Source organism: Patagioenas fasciata, chromosome 2 (genome assembly GCF_037038585.1).
Source record: "Patagioenas fasciata isolate bPatFas1 chromosome 2, bPatFas1.hap1, whole genome shotgun sequence".
Taxonomy (NCBI): Eukaryota; Metazoa; Chordata; class Aves; order Columbiformes; family Columbidae; genus Patagioenas; species Patagioenas fasciata.
Window position 1 is genome coordinate 98,970,724 of NC_092521.1, and position 20,230 is coordinate 98,990,953.

General features: G+C 39.0%; 1 protein-coding gene across 4 annotated transcripts in view; it reads left to right on the plus strand.

Moving 5' to 3' along the window:
- CDKAL1 (CDKAL1 threonylcarbamoyladenosine tRNA methylthiotransferase) overlaps positions 1 to 20,230 on the plus strand; it is a 414,630-nt gene that overhangs the window by 65,724 nt on the left and 328,676 nt on the right. For 3 of the 4 annotated variants that reach the window (XM_065830832.2, XM_071804627.1, XM_065830833.2), the window contains one exon: positions 4,519 to 4,603. The exons of the other annotated variant lie outside the window; for it this stretch is intronic. In XM_065830832.2, coding sequence (XP_065686904.1) covers positions 4,519 to 4,603 — 85 coding nt within the window. The remainder of the gene's footprint in view (positions 1 to 4,518; positions 4,604 to 20,230) is intronic. 4 annotated transcript variants of the gene reach the window in all.

Sequence of the window (20,230 nt, forward strand, 5' to 3'; positions counted from 1 at the left end):
CAGACTGAAGTTACACAGATTGATGTACAGGATTTAAAAGGATGTCATACAAATTATGAGTCATGTTTTTTAAACAAGCAGTGCTGAGCAAATCTGGTAGTGGTTTCAGTGCTGAGAGAAGTGATGCGCTGAAGAAAGTGAAGAAGGGATGTTCTTTTAGGGCTTCACTGTCTCGTTTTTTCTTCTTCAGTGCTTGGGGGGAGGTTGGGGGGAGTTAAAGGAGATGTGTTTTGGAGGGGTTTGTAAGAAAACAGAGTTTTGAAAACAGAGAAGAAAAAAGACTCAAAACACCAAGGCAAAACCAAGTCAATTGTTTAATTTTCAACTGATAGTATTACTACAGTCTTCTTAAGAAGTTATGCTGATTTATGATTTTTAAGATGATAACAAACCCCAAAATGTTAGTTAGAAAAGAATTGTAAATATTGTTTTCCTCTGTAGGTATACTGATGTTTCAGACTCTTGCCTTTTTACCCTCTTAGTATTGCATAATGCAGCCAATTCATGTTTTCCAGAACTTCCCAATTAAGTTAAGTGTTCAGAAGTTTCCATGACCTTTAGGTTTCTTTGTACTCTATGTTGTTTTGCAGGGACTATGATAGACTTTGTGGTTTACTTCCAGTGTAGCCTTTCTTTTATGGAAAAGATGTCACAACGCAAAAAGGCCATGGTTTTGAGTTGTGTTTTTGAGCACTTAATACAATGCTCATTTGACATGACTTTTTTTTCTTTTATTTTCTTTCAATAAATGTCTTAACATATAGGAAACTGTTTTAAGAACCTCATCAAAAAATGGTCAGCAGCAAAATATCGTAATTTTAAAATTGTCATTAGGCTAAATATATGGAAAAATGAAAGTCAAAGAAAGAAAATCCACTTCGTAGAGAAGTTTGTTGCAGGGTATAGAAATGTGCACCTATATCTCGTTTTCACTATTGTAATCAATGTTCACTGTGCTTATGGTTCTTGCTGCAGTTTTGGCTGTAACAGTATGTATGACTTGCTACGAAGTCGTCTGTAAAGGTTAGATTGTCCTCTTCAGTCAGATCTGTGAGAGTTCCCACACGCAGGCCTCTGTTCTTCACTGAGATTTTGGAGGTTTCTCCAAAACCTTATGGAGGCTTCTGAGGATGATGGGCATCAGCCTGCTGAATGAATGAATCCCAGCTTCACTGTGACCTTACAAGGTGGAGGCTGGGGTTGGAAAGGGTGGCAGGTAGAGACCTTCCAAGGAAGGATGCATGGGCTGCCTGAGTAGGGACGGCACTACATTCGTATGGTGTTTTCCATCCAGACCTAAATACTTGACATCCATTTGTCTGCCCCTGCAGGCATGTACTTAGAAGCCTGAGCTTATTTGTCAGAGCTGTTTGTTGTTGGGCACGCACTGAACACTAGTGACTACTCATGCCAGAACACTGATTAATATATGTGTATATATATCTATATATCTACATAACTCTATATCTCTATATATATCTGTATGGCCAGTCCCTCCAATGCCCTCACCCTGCATAAAGAACCCTTACCCCTCGGTGTTGCTTGATATTTAGTAATTATGAAGCCTCAAGATCTTGTTAATACATGCCAACTCCCATCTGATGTTTTGGTCCATGTTTGTTTCAACATGTCCATCAAGGCCTTGCCTTTAGCATCAGTGCATTAGATGTTCTGTAGGCAAGGACCACTTGTCCCCACAATGTTGTAAACTTGTGTCATTTCCTGCAACCTGATACAAAAATGCCCTGTGTGTAAGTTTTTTTTTAAACTGAAATTTGCTTGAGAAAATACAGTAGATCGGAGTGAACCTACACCAGTGCATGTAATTCCTTTGTGCATGAACATCACAGTAGAAACTAAGAAAATTCAGCTATCATTTTGAAGGGTTGTGGTATGAACTCTTATTAGTAAAAACCTACAAATACAAGAAGAGAACAGCTAAATATGATAAAACAATAATATTGCTGTAAAGAGAGCACAAGCTTCTGCCTCACTTCAGTGTTTCTTAAATGAATTTTTATACGTAGATTAATGAAACATAATTTCCTGAAACTGCTCAGAAGATTCTGTTCTGCAGAAGACTTTAGTCTACACCCTCTGTTCTGCAGAATGTGAAACCTCGGAGGAATGGATTTGAATGTACTTGGGATATATATATTTTTTTTTCCTCTGTGTAAAATATGTGCGAGTGTTGTGGTTATTGTCCCTTAGACTCTCAAGCAGGGAGCTGATCTATTCATAGCCTGGAATCCAAGTTGCTGTAGGAAAGGTTCCAGTTGGGTGAGTGTGTAAGGTCTTTCTAAACTTAAATGCATTAGTTCTTCCAGTGCTGTTTCGAAGGAGGGGACTTTGCTTTAGCTTCAGGGAGAAGCATTGTCACGGCGAGGCTGTTGCTTCCTTCACACGTGGAGACCACGGCATGGGACTGAAACCAAGCCCAGAATTGCTGTTCTCTGCATAAGGGCCCCTCTCCTCTGAATAAAGACATTTGTCTGTCTCTCTCACTTCAAAATTGTTCTGCTCTACCATGATGTATGGCTGCTACTGGAACTCTTGTCCACATACTTATGATGTCAGCCTCCCGTTATATAGTACCCTCTGATTCTTGAGTGGGTGTGTTATGGGTGTGGAGCTGAATTTATAAACATTTTGTGCTGCTGAAAGGAATAAGAAATACAAAGTTTTGGCAGGGTTATTGGAAAGCTGTTTTAAAAATGTGTTCGTTGCCATACATCGTGGATTTAACTAGGCCAAGAGTTCACTCTTTTTCCGATTTTTGAAAATATACCTTTCCTTGCTTTTCTGTGTATAATTCCTAATCAAATTTTTATCTGTAGTTGTCTTTCTAACAGTGATATTAGGTTCATTAGTCTTAAAAATCGTGTTTTCATGCAGCCTGGGTTGGAGGGGAGATTCTGCATCTTATTTCCAGGATCAGATGTTGGTACATTTGCTTGATATTTAAAATAGATAAAGGTCTGAAGGTTATTTTTGATGACTTCTTTGTAGCCTTTCCCTGTCATGAAAGAGGCCAGTGTTTGATCCACGTTAATGGGTCAACAAAGACTAGAAACCTTCTGAATGTTTTCTCTTATTTAATATAGGCATGTCCTTTGGTTGGTGTTGATCTGTTATTTTCATTTTACCTCCTTCCTAGGTTAAGTGACTAACAGTTAGTTATAAAGCATAATTTCTTTGAAGTAGATTGCAATGGCAATGGGAAATATTTTTCTATTTTAGCACTCAAAGTCCTAAGTATGTGTATAGGGGAAAAGGATTTGCATGCTAAAGTGGATACATTAATGATGAGGGCATATGCAAACATGTTCAAATTTTTGCAAGCTTCCACTGCTTTAGCAGGATGTCAATTCAAATAAAGCATTCTAAAAATTATGTTTTAACTCTATTCATTTTTTCTTGGCTTATGTTGTTTAAAGATACTTCATTCAATACTTCAATACTCAGGATGTACTGAATAGTAGCAAGAGTGATGCAAATTTTCTTATCCCAACTGATGCAAGCTTTCTGATGAATTCTAGGGCACTGGAATATGAGAGATGGATTATCTTCATTCCTTTATTTGAAAAAGAGCTGTAACTTCAGAAGAAAAATAACTATGCTAGTAATTCTGTACTGTAGGTCATGTTTTATAGGATTAGAGTTTATATACGTGCTGCTGCAAATAACTCTGGGACTCAGTTCTGTTAATGCGTTTAGATACCAGTAGGTTGTGAACATTCAGAAAGGTTTGGTTCTTGAAGAAAATTACATACTTATCTGAATGGAGGCAGGTATTCATTGCATGAATATTTTTGTCTGAAAATTGCTGAACTATAATTATACCATAATTAAGATGTAATCTACACTAGAAATATGCCTGTTTCTTTCCAAATTAGTTACACTGACTTCATGCTTCATAAATTCTGATCTGTCTCTTCTGTAATAGTAATACACAACCGAGCTGAAGCAGGGATTTTTTTTTTATTTTTTTTTTTTTTTAATTGGTGAAACCTGGTTTTGTTGACCACTTAATTCATTTAAAAAGCAGCTTTGTGGATTTTGGTGATCTTTCTGCCTTTGTGTAGGCCAGACCTTATGGGGAATACGCATTCTTATGAGTAGCGACCATTTTTTCTTAACTTTGGTTTCTGTGATTTGCAACCCAGTGGCATCTCAGCTGATACATGAGAACTGTTCATTCTTCTTTTGCAAAAAAACCCCAAACAAACAAACAACAACAACAACAAACCTGTACCATGGAAGTTCTTGTGTGTGGTGTTTTGTTTTTTGGTGTGGTTTTTTTTTTTTTTTTTTTTAAACCACAAACCAACAAAGAATTAACAAAAAAAACCCGCTTCCAAGAATTTAAGTGTTTTAAATGTGGAATATAAAGTAATTTTTTAAATAGCCAATTTAGCAATAATGGTTTAGTCTTTTTATATATGATATTTATATATGATATAAAGTAGGAGCTGACGTGTAATTCTTAACACAGATTTGTATCTTTGCGTCTTCTAGACAACTCTGCTGAAGCAGATTTATGGTTGCTGAACAGTTGTACAGTAAAAAATCCTGCTGAGGACCACTTCAGAAACTCAATCAAGTAAGTTGTTTCCCTAAAAACATAACTAATTATTAATGAATATCGTGGGTTTTAATTTTAAAAGCTTCATATTATCAATATAGAAATAATTCTGTATGTTTGCAAAAAAAAAAAAGTGTGCTGAGTTTAAATGTTACAGTCTTGAATTCCCTAGAACGGATTTATAAGGTGTAGTGAATTTTTTTAACTAGCTTTAACTGGCAAATGATTATCAATACACTTATTTAGGAGAACTGCTGATCTGTTTAGGTAGGGGCTTCTGTATCATTTTTCAGGACAGTGTTATAATATTCTTCTGAAGAGCTGAATTATTTTTTTTTTCGAAGGTGTGAATTATTAGGCTGTTTCTTTTTTCCTCTACTTAATTTTACATGATCGGGCCTTTCTAATTAAAAGGGTATCAGGTACATACTTAAAACTACCTATTTCACTATATATTACCTTAAAAGATGAACTGATTAGTCTATAATAGAAGTCTTGTGGAGAATGCATTTTATTTCTCTGGTATTTCCGTGATGTTGAAAAAAATGATATGATAGCAATTTCTGCCTCTGACTTCTGCAGAAGTGTAGTTGTGATAAGAGTATCTGGATAACCTGTACAGTTATAGCTGCCATTGCCCAATATAAATAAATATTGTGGTGAAGTTCCTGGACATTTCACCCTTAGTACCTTTGGTAAACAAGTGCGGCTGTTTATGCAGTCATTCCTTTAGTGTGGTGCTTGGGGGACGGACTGTTTGTTGAAATCGATTTTGGTTAGAAAATTGTAGTTCTTGGTGAGCCGTTAGCATGCTCAGGAGGGCAGGGAGGAGAGAGAAGCTGGATATGACCTGTCTGCCTGCTGTGCTGGAGATACTGACAGCATCCCAGGCCTGGGACCGGGAACAGAATCCGTCTGCCCACAGGACGTGGCACAGCTGAAAATTCCTCCACCCCTCAGAGGGGCTTCATTTCCTAACTGCTGGTGTTGTGCTCGGTGATGAGACTGGCTTTTTTGGCTCTTTTCTTACTGTTGCCAAACAAATAAAAAGCTGGTTTCAGAATACTTCCAATTAGCGTGTTGGCCAGCAGAACGGATGACAAGATCTTTTTCCCGTTCAGTTGTGGTCATCTTTCTTTTTTACTAATCCCATGCCAGACTTGATGTGGTATGGTGTGTGTCCTTTAACCAGCAGAATAAGAGTTGGTTAAGAAAGAGGGTCTAACTAAAAGCAAATGACTGAAAATATTTCTTTGAACTTCATGTTTCTGTTGCTGCTCTATTAATGAGCCTGATGTTACTTGTAGCCTGGGTTTATTCCTCTTTTTCATTACTTATCCCTATACTCTTTCTGTTTTGACACAAGGGTACCCTGGTTGTTCTTCATTTCCCCTGTGTGCTGAGAATCACTCCTTTCCTGTAGCATCATTCATTCTCTCAGATCATGGCAGTTCCTAATTATGGAGAAGGACAACTTTTCTTGTTTTTTCTGATCATTTTTAATAGTGTTCATTAGACAGTGGTGAGAGAACCATACGTGAGTTCTCTTTCATTGGACTTCAAACTGAAAGATTAAAATTCCTCCATTTCAGAAAAGAGCAGCAACAGCTGTATTTGTATTTTGAAACAGTGAGGAAAGCTTATATCTCTAAAGAACACAACTTTGCTCAAATACATCTGAATTTCTTACAGCAACAAACCCAATGCAGGTGATACAAACCAAACTGCCATTATAGCCTATCATAACAGCTTGTTGGTAGCTATCTGGATCTTGTTTTTCTCGGTTGAGTGACGAATTAAACATGTAGTATGTGGATCGTCAAAGGAAATGTACTCTGAATGAAAAAACTAATACTCAGCGCAGTAAGATTCTTTCAAATTAAAAATTTTTCAGGCTGAAAATGTTACATAGCATTATGTATGTCGCATGGGAGGAGTATTTCAGTTTGTTTATTCTCTACCCTCTGCAACAGCTTCTGTTGCGCAACTTTCTGTCATGGTTTAACCACACCTGGCAACTGAGCACCGCGCAACCACTTGCTCAGTCACTGCTGGTGGGATGGGGGAGAGAATCACAAGAGTAAAGGCGAGAAAACTCATGGGTTGAAATAAAGGTAGTTTAATAAGTAAAGGAAAAGCCATGCAGACAAGCAAAGCCAAACAATGGATTCATTCACCATTTCCCATGGGCAGGCAGGTGTTCAGCCATCTCCAGGAAAGCTGGGCGCCATCACACATAAAGGTTATTTTGGAAGACAAATGCTGTCACTCTGAAGGTCCCGTCCCCATCCTTCTTCTTGCCCCAGCTTTAAATACTGAGCATGACGTCATATGGCATGGAATATCCCTTTGGCCAGTTGCAGTCAGCTGTCCCGTCTGTGTCCCGCCCCCCCACCCCCCCAGCTTGTGCACTTGGCACAGTGTAAGAAGCTGAAAAGTCCTTGACTACGTGGCAACAGCTAAAACATCAGTGTGTTATCAACATTATTCTCATACTAAATCCAAACCACAGCACTATACCAGCTACTAGGAAGAAAATTATCCCAGCTGAAACCAGAATGCTTTCTTTGCATATATGACTTCAAAATGCACTGATTCAAACCAGCAGTAGTGTGCTCACAATGGTGGTTGAAGAATGACTGTCTGAGAAGCTGATCCCTCACTAATACCATGTGCCAGACAATGTGTCAGAGCTGAAGTTCTGAAAGTTCAACTGGTTTTGATCTGATGTTATTTTAAAAACAAAATAAAACCACTCCCAAACTGCCCAAACCTTTCCATTGGATGTGTAGAGCTGATACAAGTCAACTGACAGTATAATCTCTGTGCCTTTTTGTGTAGCTCTTAGAAGAAGTCTGCTGCTCTTCTGTATCAATAAAGTTGAAGCTGCTGAGCCAGGGTGACGATGTGGAGGGCAAAGAGTTGCTTAAAGACCATTAACTTGTGGATGGGAATTTAGAGCCTTTCCTGTGCAGATTTAATTCTCAGTTGGTTAATCTTAAAATAAGAGGAATGTCTGAGGAGGGTTTTGGCAGGATCCTACCTTAGGATAAGAGGAGCAGGAGATGGTCTGTGGTTTAAATGGCTCCAATTTGCAGCTGTTATGAAATGAGAACATGTTTTTCTGGGAAGGGGGAAGCAGGAGCAGGGGATACAGGGGAGAGAGGAAGACAAGGGCAGAGGAGCTAATGTGGGTGTATGGTATTACTTGCGCAGTCAAAGAGCAGTCACTTATCACATGGCATATGTAGAGATTAATGAATTACGTCCCTTTCTACATCCCTACAGTGCAAAAGTGTAGTATAGGCAGTGTTATATACACAGAACCACAGAGTGGCAAAGCTTGTTTGGGACCTCTGAAGATTGTCTTGTTCAACCCTGCTCAAAGCAGGAACAGCTGGAGCAGGTGGCTGAGGGCTGTGTGCAGGTGGCTTTTGAGCATCTTCAAGAGACACAAATGCTCTGGGCAACCTGTTCCAGTGCTTGACCATCCTTATATTAATAGTAAAAAGGAATTGTCTTAGGTTTAAAATTCATATCTCATATTTCAAATTGTTTGTTGCCTTTTGTGCTGTCACTGGACACCACTGTGAAATATCAGGCTCTGTCATCCCCTCTCTCTCCCATCCTTCTGCTCATCAGGTGTTTGTACACATTGATGGGATTCCTCAGACCCCTTTCTTCTCCAGGCTGAACAGTCCCAGCTCTCTCAGCCTCTGCTTGTATGTCAGATGCTCCACACCTTTGGTTACCTTTGTGGCCCTTCCCTGCACTCCTTCCAGTTTGTCCCTGTCTCACCCGTACTGGGGAGCCCAGCACTGGACCCGGTTCTCCAGGTGTATCTCACCATGGCTGAGCAGAGGAGAAAAATCCTCTTCCCTCATCTGCTGGAGATTCAGTGCCCAGAGCAGCCTAGGAGGTTGGTGGTGGTCCTTCCCACAAGGGCTCATTGCTGGATCATGGTCAACTTGGTGTCCACCAGGACCCCCAGGGCCTGTCCTGCCAAGCTGCTTTCCAGCTGGTCAGTCCCAGCCTGGCTTGCTGACTGGGGTTATTCCTCCCCAAGGGCAGGACTTAAATATTTGCTGATAATATTTTGTGAAGTTGACTTTATGTTGTTTTAAAATTTAGGATTTTAAAACACTTTTTAAAAGGTAACCTACAGTCTACACTTAATTCTAAACTTTTTTCCTGATAATGTTTCGTATTATATCTTTGCTCTGGACCTTATCTTTTTGTCAGTGTAACCAACTCATGTGTATGTATATAGATGTTTTATAAATAAGCAGTACAAATAATAAAGAATAAGTAAATTATCATAATGTCCTTCCAGATGACGTTACTATATTTATTTGGGGGTTTTTGTGATGATGAGTAGTTCTGTGATGGTTCACTTCAGAGTATTTCCTTAGTCTTTTTTTCTTTTTCAATGGCAGAAGGTTGTTGACTCATGTTTTCTGCTATCATTTGTTTTGTTTAAGAATAGCTTGCTTAAAACTTGGCTGTTAACAACAGCGAGAATAATTCAATAAGTAGGCTACTGATCTTAACTTACATAAACCACACTGACTCTGTTAATTCTGTTTGAAGAGAAATAGGCATGAGAGCATGTTCTAGAGGAACTCACTTTCTTTAAAATAAAGTTACCCTGTTCTTCGGTGTCATGCTTCACTGATCCACATGTGGTCTGATACTCTTCTTTTTGACTGTTAGATCTCAGATACACGACCCGCATTTCCTAATCACCTCTGACAATTCTGGGGCTGCTGTGTGTTTCTGGGTAGCCATCTTCCCCCTTGCGTGATCCTTTCCTGAGTGCTGAGAACAGTCATCTGTGCATTCAGGGACTTGGACTTTTCCTAAGGAGTTCTCTTGCTGATTGAAGTGTTATGGATAGGGACACACACACACACAGAGTCTGATTGAAACAGCCAGGATGGTGCCATTTGAGGAGTACGGAATGGTTATGCTGTTGAGGTGTTCATGGTTTGTCTCACAGTTGTGGACTGAGTTTGACCACTACAATCATCTTCATTCTTGAAAATAATATATACAATTAATATATACCATTAACATATATTCTCTTGCATATCTGTTGCTGCATTCGTTTTAAGGCACACTCTGGTGTTCGTTCAACCTTTTTCTTTGTGATAGCTATGGGTTGTGACAGAAATGTGAGGGCTTTTAGCGCTGAAGTAGCACTGTGTGGCTTCCAGTTCTCTCCTCGCTTCAGTTTGTGCCAGTTCATGAATAAACACTGTATATGGGATCTCGCTTCTATGCTGGAAGGAACATCAAAAGCGGCAGAATTTGTAGAAATTGTAGTTTATCAGGACTTTGATCTTAAACCATGCAAATTGTTTAAGGCTCTCAGGACCAAGTGGACTAAGTTGAAGAAGTAGAATGGATGCTACAGAATTTCTGTTCGCTGAGTGCAATTGTGTTGATGTTGGAGGTTGTTCTTTAAGAAACACAGAAACTTGCTCAAAGATAAGAACAACTTCCTGCTGCTTATTAGTTTTGCAAGTGAAAATAACCCTGGAAGACTTTTTCTTTGTTTATTAATATTTGTGAATGTAATTTATATGATGCATTTTGCAAACTGTGAAAAAAACCCCAATATCTGACTTTTAAAATGAAATAAAGTGTTACCACTTTCTTTAAAGCAGTTTTAAGCCTTTCGCTTTTCCTAATAAATTTCCAGTGTAAAGAGAAGACTGTGATTTACACTTGTTTATACAGGCAAGTTTAAGCTGTGAAGTACATCTGGAAACGTAAGTCTTTCAAAGCTATTTATTTTAGAGATCCTGTTAGCATAAGAAGATCACTTATACTGCATTTGAGCTGAGTGTCACAGCCTTGCTATTCATTGCATTTTATAGAAATCTTACGTTGCCTCACTTTCAGTGTTTGTGTCAGAGTACTTAAGGTAACAGGACAGCTCTAAGAACTGTAGGCAGTACTGCTATTTTCGGCTGCTCTTGTATTGAAGAAAATTGGGGAAGAGCTGGATTCTCTGAAGTAAAAGTATCTGTGGAACAAGCTTCATTGGATGGGAGGAAACTTGGTGCTTGATTTTATTTTTTAAATTTTTTTAACTTTTTTTTTAGGAGAAGTTGCCAATAATGTTATTTCTTGCTTAGACCTCCTAAATTAGTCTAGAAAACATCAATGAAAATCTATCATTTTGCCACAATGAAAGGCTTACATGCTCACAGATCGAGGAAATGCTTGTATTCAAAAGATATATACGTGTGTCGAGGGTTTTGATTGCGGGGTGACAATAAAACCATGGCAGATGTATTGTTAACCGCCTTTCCCCCTGCTTTCCCGTTCAGCCCCTCCCTCTCCCCACTAAGGACAGGCGATCGGGAGGGAAAGAAGGGCAGAGAGAAGAGAGTTGGAAAAATTAACAATGTTCTACTAATGCTGCTAATAAGACTAGAGAAAATAATACAAAATATACAAAACCAGTCTTGAAAGTCTCAGCAACTGCAGAGCCAGCACCCGAAATCCTGGATTGGACTCTGCAGCCAACCGGAGCTGAGTTCAGTCTCTCCCTAGGCCTCAGTTCGCAGGGACAACCAGCAAGGTCCTCTCCTAATGTCGGCCATAAGCAGAAGGGAAAAGGGACGAGATCTTCGTGATCTCCCACTTTTATATGAAGTATTCACATGAATGGGATGTTATATTCCATTGGTCAGTTTCTTTGTCACCTGTTTCTTGTTGCCCCTCTCACAAGAGGTGCACAATAACTTCGCATTCCATTGCTGTGTTTACCAAAACATGTGTCTGGTTCTCCAGGAAAATGCAGCTAATATGAAGGCTTTAGCTGACAGGCAAATTCACTAAAAGAGGAACTTGCTTTTTAACAAAACCAGGACAACGTGCTGTGCAAAAGAAACATCTTCCTCAGATAATATGAGTTACTTAGTTTTCGATGGAGGCTATAAATTGGTTAACTAGGATTTTAAGTCACTGTTCTAAAAACAACCAGAGAAGCTTGTATGATTGCTACGCTCAGGCTTCATCAAAGCCTTTATTGGGATAGATTTGTGCACAGTGCTTACATTTTTGCAGTCATGGGAGATCTGTAAAGATGTTGGCAATCACACATCGTTAACCAGAATTAATTCTAAAATTAGTTCTGTAGCATGAGTCATTCTGTTTAATAAATAAATTTCTTAGAAAGCACTTGAATCTTTGATATAAATTGTACAAATTAGTTAGTTGAAAACACTGAATACTTCTCTTGTGTTTGGATAGTTTATTTTGAAGTTCAGAATTTTTCTGGGAAAAAATTCTAGAAAGGTTTTCGACTTAAGTATTTGATATTTCTGTTTTCATATTGCTATGCTCATCTGTATTGCAAAACACTTCAATCAGTTATATTTTTATGTTTATGTTCAATTTACTAGTTAACATTTCTCAGCTTGAGCAATACCAGTTTCACAGTTAAATAGATGGTTAAGCTTTACTGTGTAGCATAGTGTTGCACTCTCTGGCTTAGAAATGCTGCAGAAGGATGTTATATGCTTAGAACAAAAACGTTACTCAGCTGGAAGTCTTCATTTAAAAACTTACTGATCTAGTAAGGGTTTTTAAAATTTATTTATTTTTTAAACTTATTGAATATTGTTATTTGTGTTTTTATTGTCTTACATTGATGGAAAACATAGCTGTTGGTCAAGGATTCTGTGATTTAAGTTACGTTTGTTAGTGGAAGGTTTTTTTCCTACATTTGAGTGCATTCCTTTTCTTGCACACATCTCTGCCATGAGAGAGAATGTTAAAAGCTGCTTGACATGATGTTATAAAATGCAGAGTAAAAACAGACCATATAGAACTGTTTTCCATTGTATAGTGTTTAGAAGATAAAAGGATTATGGACTGCTTGTGATTACGTGTGTTACCTGGCTGCATTTTGCAAAGGAGATTTGCAAAAGCCTGGGCTATAAACTTGTGTGCACTTTAATATTTAACAAGGTTTTAAAAAAAAGCACAAGAACAGGGCCCGTTAAATTCAAATTTTAAACACTATTCTGGGTATCATTTTGACTTCATCATGAACACATTTGGGACTGTTCTAAGTACTCTGTGATATTGATGCTTTGAGAGGTTAGAGAGCGCAGTGGCCTTAGTTCTACACAGCTTATTAAGCCTCAGATGCTTTAGGGGGCTAATTAGCTTTTAGACAGTCTTTTAAGCCTTGAGACAGATCATTGGGAACTGATGTAGGTTTGATTGCCATTTTAAAGAAGAAAGTATTTCTAGGGCATGAGAGGCCAACTCTGTTTCATGACTTCATAGATCTGTATTTTGAATTTTTTGGTTGAGCTCTAGTTACAGGTCCCCAGACATGTAGTCTCCTGGAGCACTGGTGTGTTACAAGCAGTGTTTACAGACGTTTCAAAATCAGTTAAGTTCTTTGGTAAATATACGCTTTTCTTTGCAAACTAGTGCAAAACTATGACGTTTCAGTGATGTGGGTAAACAAGGAAGGCTTCTGATTTGGGAAGTACAGCTGCCCAGGTGGCTAATGGAGTAACACTTGCACCTTTCTCCTCATCAGCCGAAAGGGGCACACAGCTACACTTGGTCTTTTGTCAGCATTTTAGAACAAGAACTTGCATGCATGTATAACCATCTGAAACCTGGTTAAAGAAGACGAGCAACACTGAAAAGGGGATCTCATTCTCTTTAGGCTGCATTGCTGATGTTATCATTAGTTGAAAGACAAAACAGTTCTTTTCCCTCCTCTCAAACTTGGTCTAATTGCATAATTTTAGGAAACCTCTCCAACCAAAGAGGTTTAATAAAATTAGCAAAAGTAAGTACCGAGCTTTTGCAGTGTTTTTCATGCTGTTCTGCTGCGTGCTTGCATCAGGGATGTGACGTTCCTCTTGAGCTCCAGTGCCCCTCTCTTTGCCCAGACCAGGGTCAGATACAATAGAAATAAATGATCAGGGAGATGGAGGCACCATTTTGGGCTAGAAGTTTTATGTTTGGTTTCTTACTTAATCAAAGGCTTTAAAGAAGGGGCTTTTTGAGGGATGGGAGAAATTCAGACAGAACTGTTCTTGGTCTCACATTATGGGCATTTGCATGAAGAGCATGTTAAAACCTATTTGAAAATGTCTCACCTGTTTCAACAGGATGAGAACAATGATTTATTTTCACCAGAGGAGGCCTCATTCTGAATACATTAGTGCTAAATTTCTAATGCATTGGTTAAAGTTCCTCCTTTGATTAAACTCACATGTCAGGTTAGCAGGTTGACCTCTAGCTTGTCCTTACTAGTCAGTGTGTTTTCTGTTTATTTCCAGTTGAAAACACAGACTACTGAAAAAAAAACTTTAAAAAATCTGTTTTGTGTTATGGTGTGAAGAAGAGTAAAGTCTTCCTCTGCCTATGTGAATTTAAGGAATGTGGATGGGATTAGAATATTAACAGTTTGTATTGAATTCAGCATGGCTGCAGGTGGAAAAGCCTGCTGCTGAATTTGTTGAGGCAACAAAAGCTGGCGACAGTTTGCTAAGAGCTTGTGGTTCGTGGGGCGGTGAGATTGCTGAGGACCACTGGAAATGGAAGCAGCCTGAGACATTGCAGTGTGTGGTTTTTTGTGACTTCAAACAGTAGGCTGGACGTCTTTTCCTCAGAAAAATATCTGTGAATTACCCAGGCAGACCATGGCCAATAGTGAGCTGCTTTAGCTGAACTTTCTGGCTTGCAATCCATTCAGGGTGTGCAGTGGGGATTCTTGCTGCCTCTACCACCTGACATTCATCTCCCTTCTGTTGAGGGATTTCTTCCTTCTCTCTCATGGCAGGTAGCCAAGTCAATTGCTCCAGCACTGGAAAGTGCACGAGAGACTAAGATATTTTAGATTTACTTCAAATATGTAATAGCATTGCTGAGAGAGGACATACTATTAATTGAGGTCCATGGAAATTATGTAGGAGAGGATTAGGACAGACCTTTACTTTACCTGCACACAGAAAGTGGATTCTGAAGACTTATTTTCTGAGTTTGTATCTAGTAGATCAGAATATTTTCCACGAGCTGCTGAAGAAGAGTAAATTGATTCTCCTTCCCTTTTAAAAAGGATTTTTGGTTCCAGTAGGGCTTTTTGCTTTTCCATGGGACAGGTGTTGGGCGAAATTGAAAATAAAACTTCCACACTAAGTGATCATTGCTGTTTTAGAAGTTTCATCATGAAAGTCCTAATGAGAAATGGCAATTGGGAGTTCTCTTTAAGAGCAGGGAAAAAACAAAGATCTTTTGCCCACATGTGTATATTAAAAATGTATATGATGACTATTAGAGTGACAAAAGGTTCAGTAACAGGAAGAGGAGTATTTATTAACTAGTTTTTAGATGGCTTATATGAGCTTTAGAGAATCAGTGTTTTGCATATTATATGATCCCCTATGTTAACAGGTGTTTTGTTTTACTAGTTCAGGGCAGATGAACTGAGCAGAAAAGGTTAATGCCTTGAGTGCTGGAAGCAGGTGGTTGATAGGTTTGAATATTTATCCAATTAACTGCACGTTGGCTGCTGTCCTAGCAGGCCTGACTTTTCCTAGGGAGGGAGCACAGGAAAACATGCAGAAACTTGCTGTAGCAGGATTAATGCAGAAGTCAATGTGATCTAAATTTGTCCTTACTGACGAGTATGGGTTTTATTTGGTTTTGGATCAAAAAAAAATCTGCTAATACTTAACGTGTGTTTGTCCTAAACTAGAGAATGGTTGGTTGTTTGGGTGAGCTTGAGTGGAAAAAGCATCTTCTCACATACTTCTGCGAGGGTGTCGGCATGTGGTTCTGTTAGACACTGACTCAGGAAGGGCAGAAATCACGTTGGGAGTTTGCAGTTTTGTCTGTATTCAACAAAGCTTTTGCTTTTTTTACACTGAGTTTTGTTGTAACGTGTCTCTCTAATACACATGTACTGCACAGACTGCCACAGTACTGAGAATTTTATTTTGGCGTATTTAGTCAAGGCAGGTTTGGGATATTGCCAATGAAAAAAAAGCAGTTAACATTTGGCATTGAATACCTCAGCTGCTGTCTTCAACCCCAGTGCACTGTGCTTGTGTGAGGGACTTGAACATCCTCTAATGCTGTCAGGGTTTATGATAGACAACTATTTCTTTTGAATTTAACTTTTAATCCAACACTTCCTCTTACTTGTAAACATTTGAAACTTTCTTGAAGAAACAGCAGAAGCACAGGCTAACAGCAAGAAACAGTTGACCGTGGAATTGTTTCATTCCATGTATGTGTTTGAATTTGAAACTTTCCTATAGAGATAATACCTAATAATGGCTTTTAGCAGGATAATCAATGTTTTTCACATATTGTTTTACAGCTTGCAGCACAATGGAAAGTGACCCTCATTAGTGCCTCCAGCTACCAACATAGCACAAATACTAACCAGCAAACTGTATACACATTTGCTCCAAATAGGAAAAAGCTTGTTATTTTTCTTGAGTGTGTTGTAGTTCATTAGCATGATCTCAAGGGAAAGTTAGTAGTGAAGATGCAGAGGCTTGTTTTTCACAAAAGAAGAATGTTTAATAATATTGTCTAAAATATAGCAAAATTCACTATAGGAGCAATTTGTGAATATCTCTCATCATAGTGGGTAGCATGCATTCTTCTCATAAAAATGAAATATGTCTCCAGTTTGTTTGTTTTGTTTGGTTTTGTGTTGGTTTTTTTTTGTTGGTTTTGTTTTGTTTTCCCATACTTTTAAATGAAAAACGTACCCTTAAACTAGTCTATTTCTGTAATAGCCTTTGAGTTTGTATGTATTTACCTTATACCAGTTGTCAAATGAGAAGTTTTTCTCTGTACATCTGTTGATTGATACCTGTAACTCCAAAAAAATGAAGATGCAGGTGGTGTGGTGGAATGTTGGTTTTGTTACCGTGTTCGGTAGTTCATGGACATCCCTTGAAATGGAGTTGGGATGAGGGGCTGAGTGGAAAAATCAACATAATTTCTAAATGTTATTGCAATGGGAAAATAATTTCTAGCATTTACTGTGGAAATGATGTGCAGTCATGAAGCTGGCAGCTCCCCAATGCAATTTAGATGGAGATCTCTAAGGATCCAGAGGACTAGAAGATGACACTGCTGGTGGTGCTGGCCTATTGTAGACATTAGGAAAGAAACTCACAAACTTTTTAATCTCTTGTCTAATGACATTAACACATCTCATTTTTTTATAATGTAGAAATAGAAATGGCAGCTCAATTCCTACTGGCTTTATTCCTTTGTTCCACTAACAGATGTGTTCAGAAGGATTATTTGGTTCGTATTTGAAATATATTGGTTTTCGGTGTTAATAGCATAATAGGAATTAAATACAATGTTAAAATATCTCTTGAGCAACATGTTTTTTAAGTTAACAGTTCATAGTTTTTACAGCAAGCAGTACATGCTGTTCAGTTTGTGGTTTCCATTTCTGTTTCACAAAAGATACCAGTTAAATATGTTTGTTGCAAAATTTTTAAGTTAAGCTGTTGTGAAATGGTACTCAACATTTTACGATTGTTGGAGGAAGGACATTTAATTAGAATGAGCCAGGTATTGCGCACTCTGTTGTTGTCATTCTTTACTGATGCTGTGGTTGTGATGCAGTGTGTCTTGCTGGAATTTCTTGTGACTGCTCAGAAACCGCATGCTAAGATGACATTGTCATATCCATAAGAAAATTTTCAGGGAGTATGTTTCTATTGAGTAGATGGGCTGTAACTGACTTCCTCTAACATCCTAAATTATATTACTTGCATAATGAGGTTTCCAGCTGGAGTCCCTTGCTTGATGCAATATTTCCATGGGAAGAGAGGACAACAGATGGAGTTGCCCTGTTTCCCTCCTCTTTCCCCTGCTCCCTGCTAGGAATGTCCCTGTGGTGCAGCCACTTCCAGCTTCACCCCCTGCCAAAGGTGCAGCCATGCATTGAGGCTTCAGGAACAACTGGCAGGTGGCAGGGTAGAGGGTTCAGCTCTATTTTTCTTCTCAAAACATGTTTCAAGTAGCTTTAACTGACATTGGTGTGACATGCTGCTTTCCTGCATTCTGAGGGGAGACCTCCTGGTGGCTACAGCTTCCTCACAAGGGGAGCAGGAGGGGCAGGCACTGAGCTCTTCTCTTTGGTGACCAGTGACAGAATCCAAGGGAATGGCAGGAAGGTGTGCTGGGGGAGGTTTAGGTTGGACATTTGGAAAAGGTTCTTCCCCCAGAGGGTGGTGGAGCGCTGGAACAGGCTCCCCAGGGAGGTGTCACGGCCCCAAGCCTGACAGTGTTCAAGAAGAGACTGGACAACACCCTCAGACACGTGGTGTGACCTGTGGGGCTGATGAAGCTTGTGGGTCCCTTCCAACTCAGGACATTCTATGATTCCCCAGAAGGGACAAGCTGTTGAAATAACACAGCTTCGGTGCTCTTTTGTTAACCTTTGCTGACTGTCCTGAGGATTTGGGGTATCCAGATGTTTGAATAAAATTAGGAAATCATTACAGCAGTGTGCAAGGAGTTTGTTTACTTCTCCAGTGCTGACTTGTAATGCTTTTTCTCTGTGTTTTTCCTTGGTTTCTAGTTTTAATATGTTTACAATAGGGAGCGACAATTTTTTTTCCTACTTTGCCTGACTTAAATGATAATGATAAGCTTTTACTAAGTTTTAATGAGGTTACCTTTTCCTCAGCATTGAGATCTGAAGTTGCTCAATAGGGTGTTTTGTTGCTGACCCACAGTAAATTTGTTGGTGTGGTTCTGTTTTTTGTTGTGGTTGTTGGTTTGTTTTTTTTTTTTTTGGTTCTTTATTTTTTTATAAGGAATCTTATCTTCTGCAGTGATGTGGACACACTGAGCCATTGACCAATCTAGTAAGCCATCTTTGTTAACCTACAAAGGTATTTACTTTACATTAGTCTGTGAGAATAGGCAATGTAGTGCTTGCTTTCCCTTTTAAAGATCATGTTCCTTCACTTTGCACTGTGGGAATATGAATTCTGCCTCCAGATGTTTAGAACACTAATTTTATCCATGAAGCGGAGCCTGTATGCATAAGAATTCTAGAGTTATGCTTATAGAAGGAAAAACATATACTGATATGTGAATGCACATGGAAGAGGGGCATGGCTTGTTGCTATTACAAGCTGATCTGTTAGTTGTATCATGTTTCTCTTTGTGTTTGCTTTTATTATAAGAGACAGGAGGGATTGCTTCTGAGTTGAATGAACCAGAAATCGAAGCTGAGGTTGTTTGCAGAGCCTCTCATTAGAGGAGTAATTCCACTTTATCCTTGACTACGACACTGGACCCTCTTCAGGAATTAATGGTGCAGTATTGTAGCAAGAGTGCAGCAAAACCAGTGGAAGACCTTCCAGGGGAAGAGGTTTACATTTTGATAAAACTCCTACAGTTTCATAGCTGCATGCTCACAAGCAATAAAACGTGTCTATGTGTTGTGTTCAGTATTCAGCTACCATGGCGTATGTATTCACGGGATCACAAGAGGAATGCCTCCTTTGTTCTTAAGTTAGTTTTTGGTGTGCCTTTTGTATTTTGCAGCATACCTAGCAGGTTAGAATCTTTGTTTTTTCCTTTCCTGTGCGATGCCTGCAAGTGTTAGGGTTCGCTTGGTCAGCTTCTGGCTGCTGATCTGGGGTATCTTAAAGCTTCACTGATTCACTTCATCTTCCTGCCATCATCTCCTAGTGGCCTAAGTTTTTGTCTTACTTTGGGTGTCGACTGTATGTTGTTCTAGGCTGCCACTTGCTTTCCTGCCACAGTGTCCTGAGAAGCTGCGCACAGAGGGGCTGTGATCTGGCTCCCCTGCCAGCTCCTGTGCTGTCAATATGGGCCTTTTTATGTCCCTCCTTCTGCTGTCCCTTCTGAATCTTCCACACCTCTGCAGCCACATTCATTCACTAATCATAACAGTTGTAATATTTTTATTACAAATCTCAAAAACAGACTGCAGTAAAAAGATCCTTGACCAAGAACGAGTGTGTTTTAATATTGAGTTTTCCATTATCACATTTGAAACTTGTGTTTGATTATTTTAAATATGTATTTTTTTGAATTAAATAGATATTTTGTATAATACAGGCTGCTACTGAGGTAGAACAAACTCACCAAATATAAATCAATTAATTTCACTGCAGTTACCTGGTCAGGACTGTTGTCGTTATATGTGCAATATCTCAATTTTTGAAATCTGCTGTGACTGATGCACCAAGTTCGTGGAAGTAACATGAGATAAAAGAGAATCTTCTTTCAGTGGAGTTGACACTGAGTGACGGGATGTCTCCTGCAAGTCACAGCGCTCAGATCAGAGCTGGGTACATCACTTGTAACTTTGTGAAGAGTTACATTCTGTCTTCCCTGTCCTCCTGCTTACCTTTAGTGACAGGCTACTGCTACTACCATGAGATGAATTTCAGAATAACAATCTGGTATTTTTTTCATTCTTTTCAAAAATGTCAACAAACAAAACTTGTTATTTTTGTTTCTGAGTAATGAGTAATGCCTTCAATCAAATCCCATTGCGTTTGCCTCTGAGGCATGTGTTGTTAAACATCTTTTTCCATCTTCTTCATGTAACACTCAGAACCCAGGAAAAGCAGT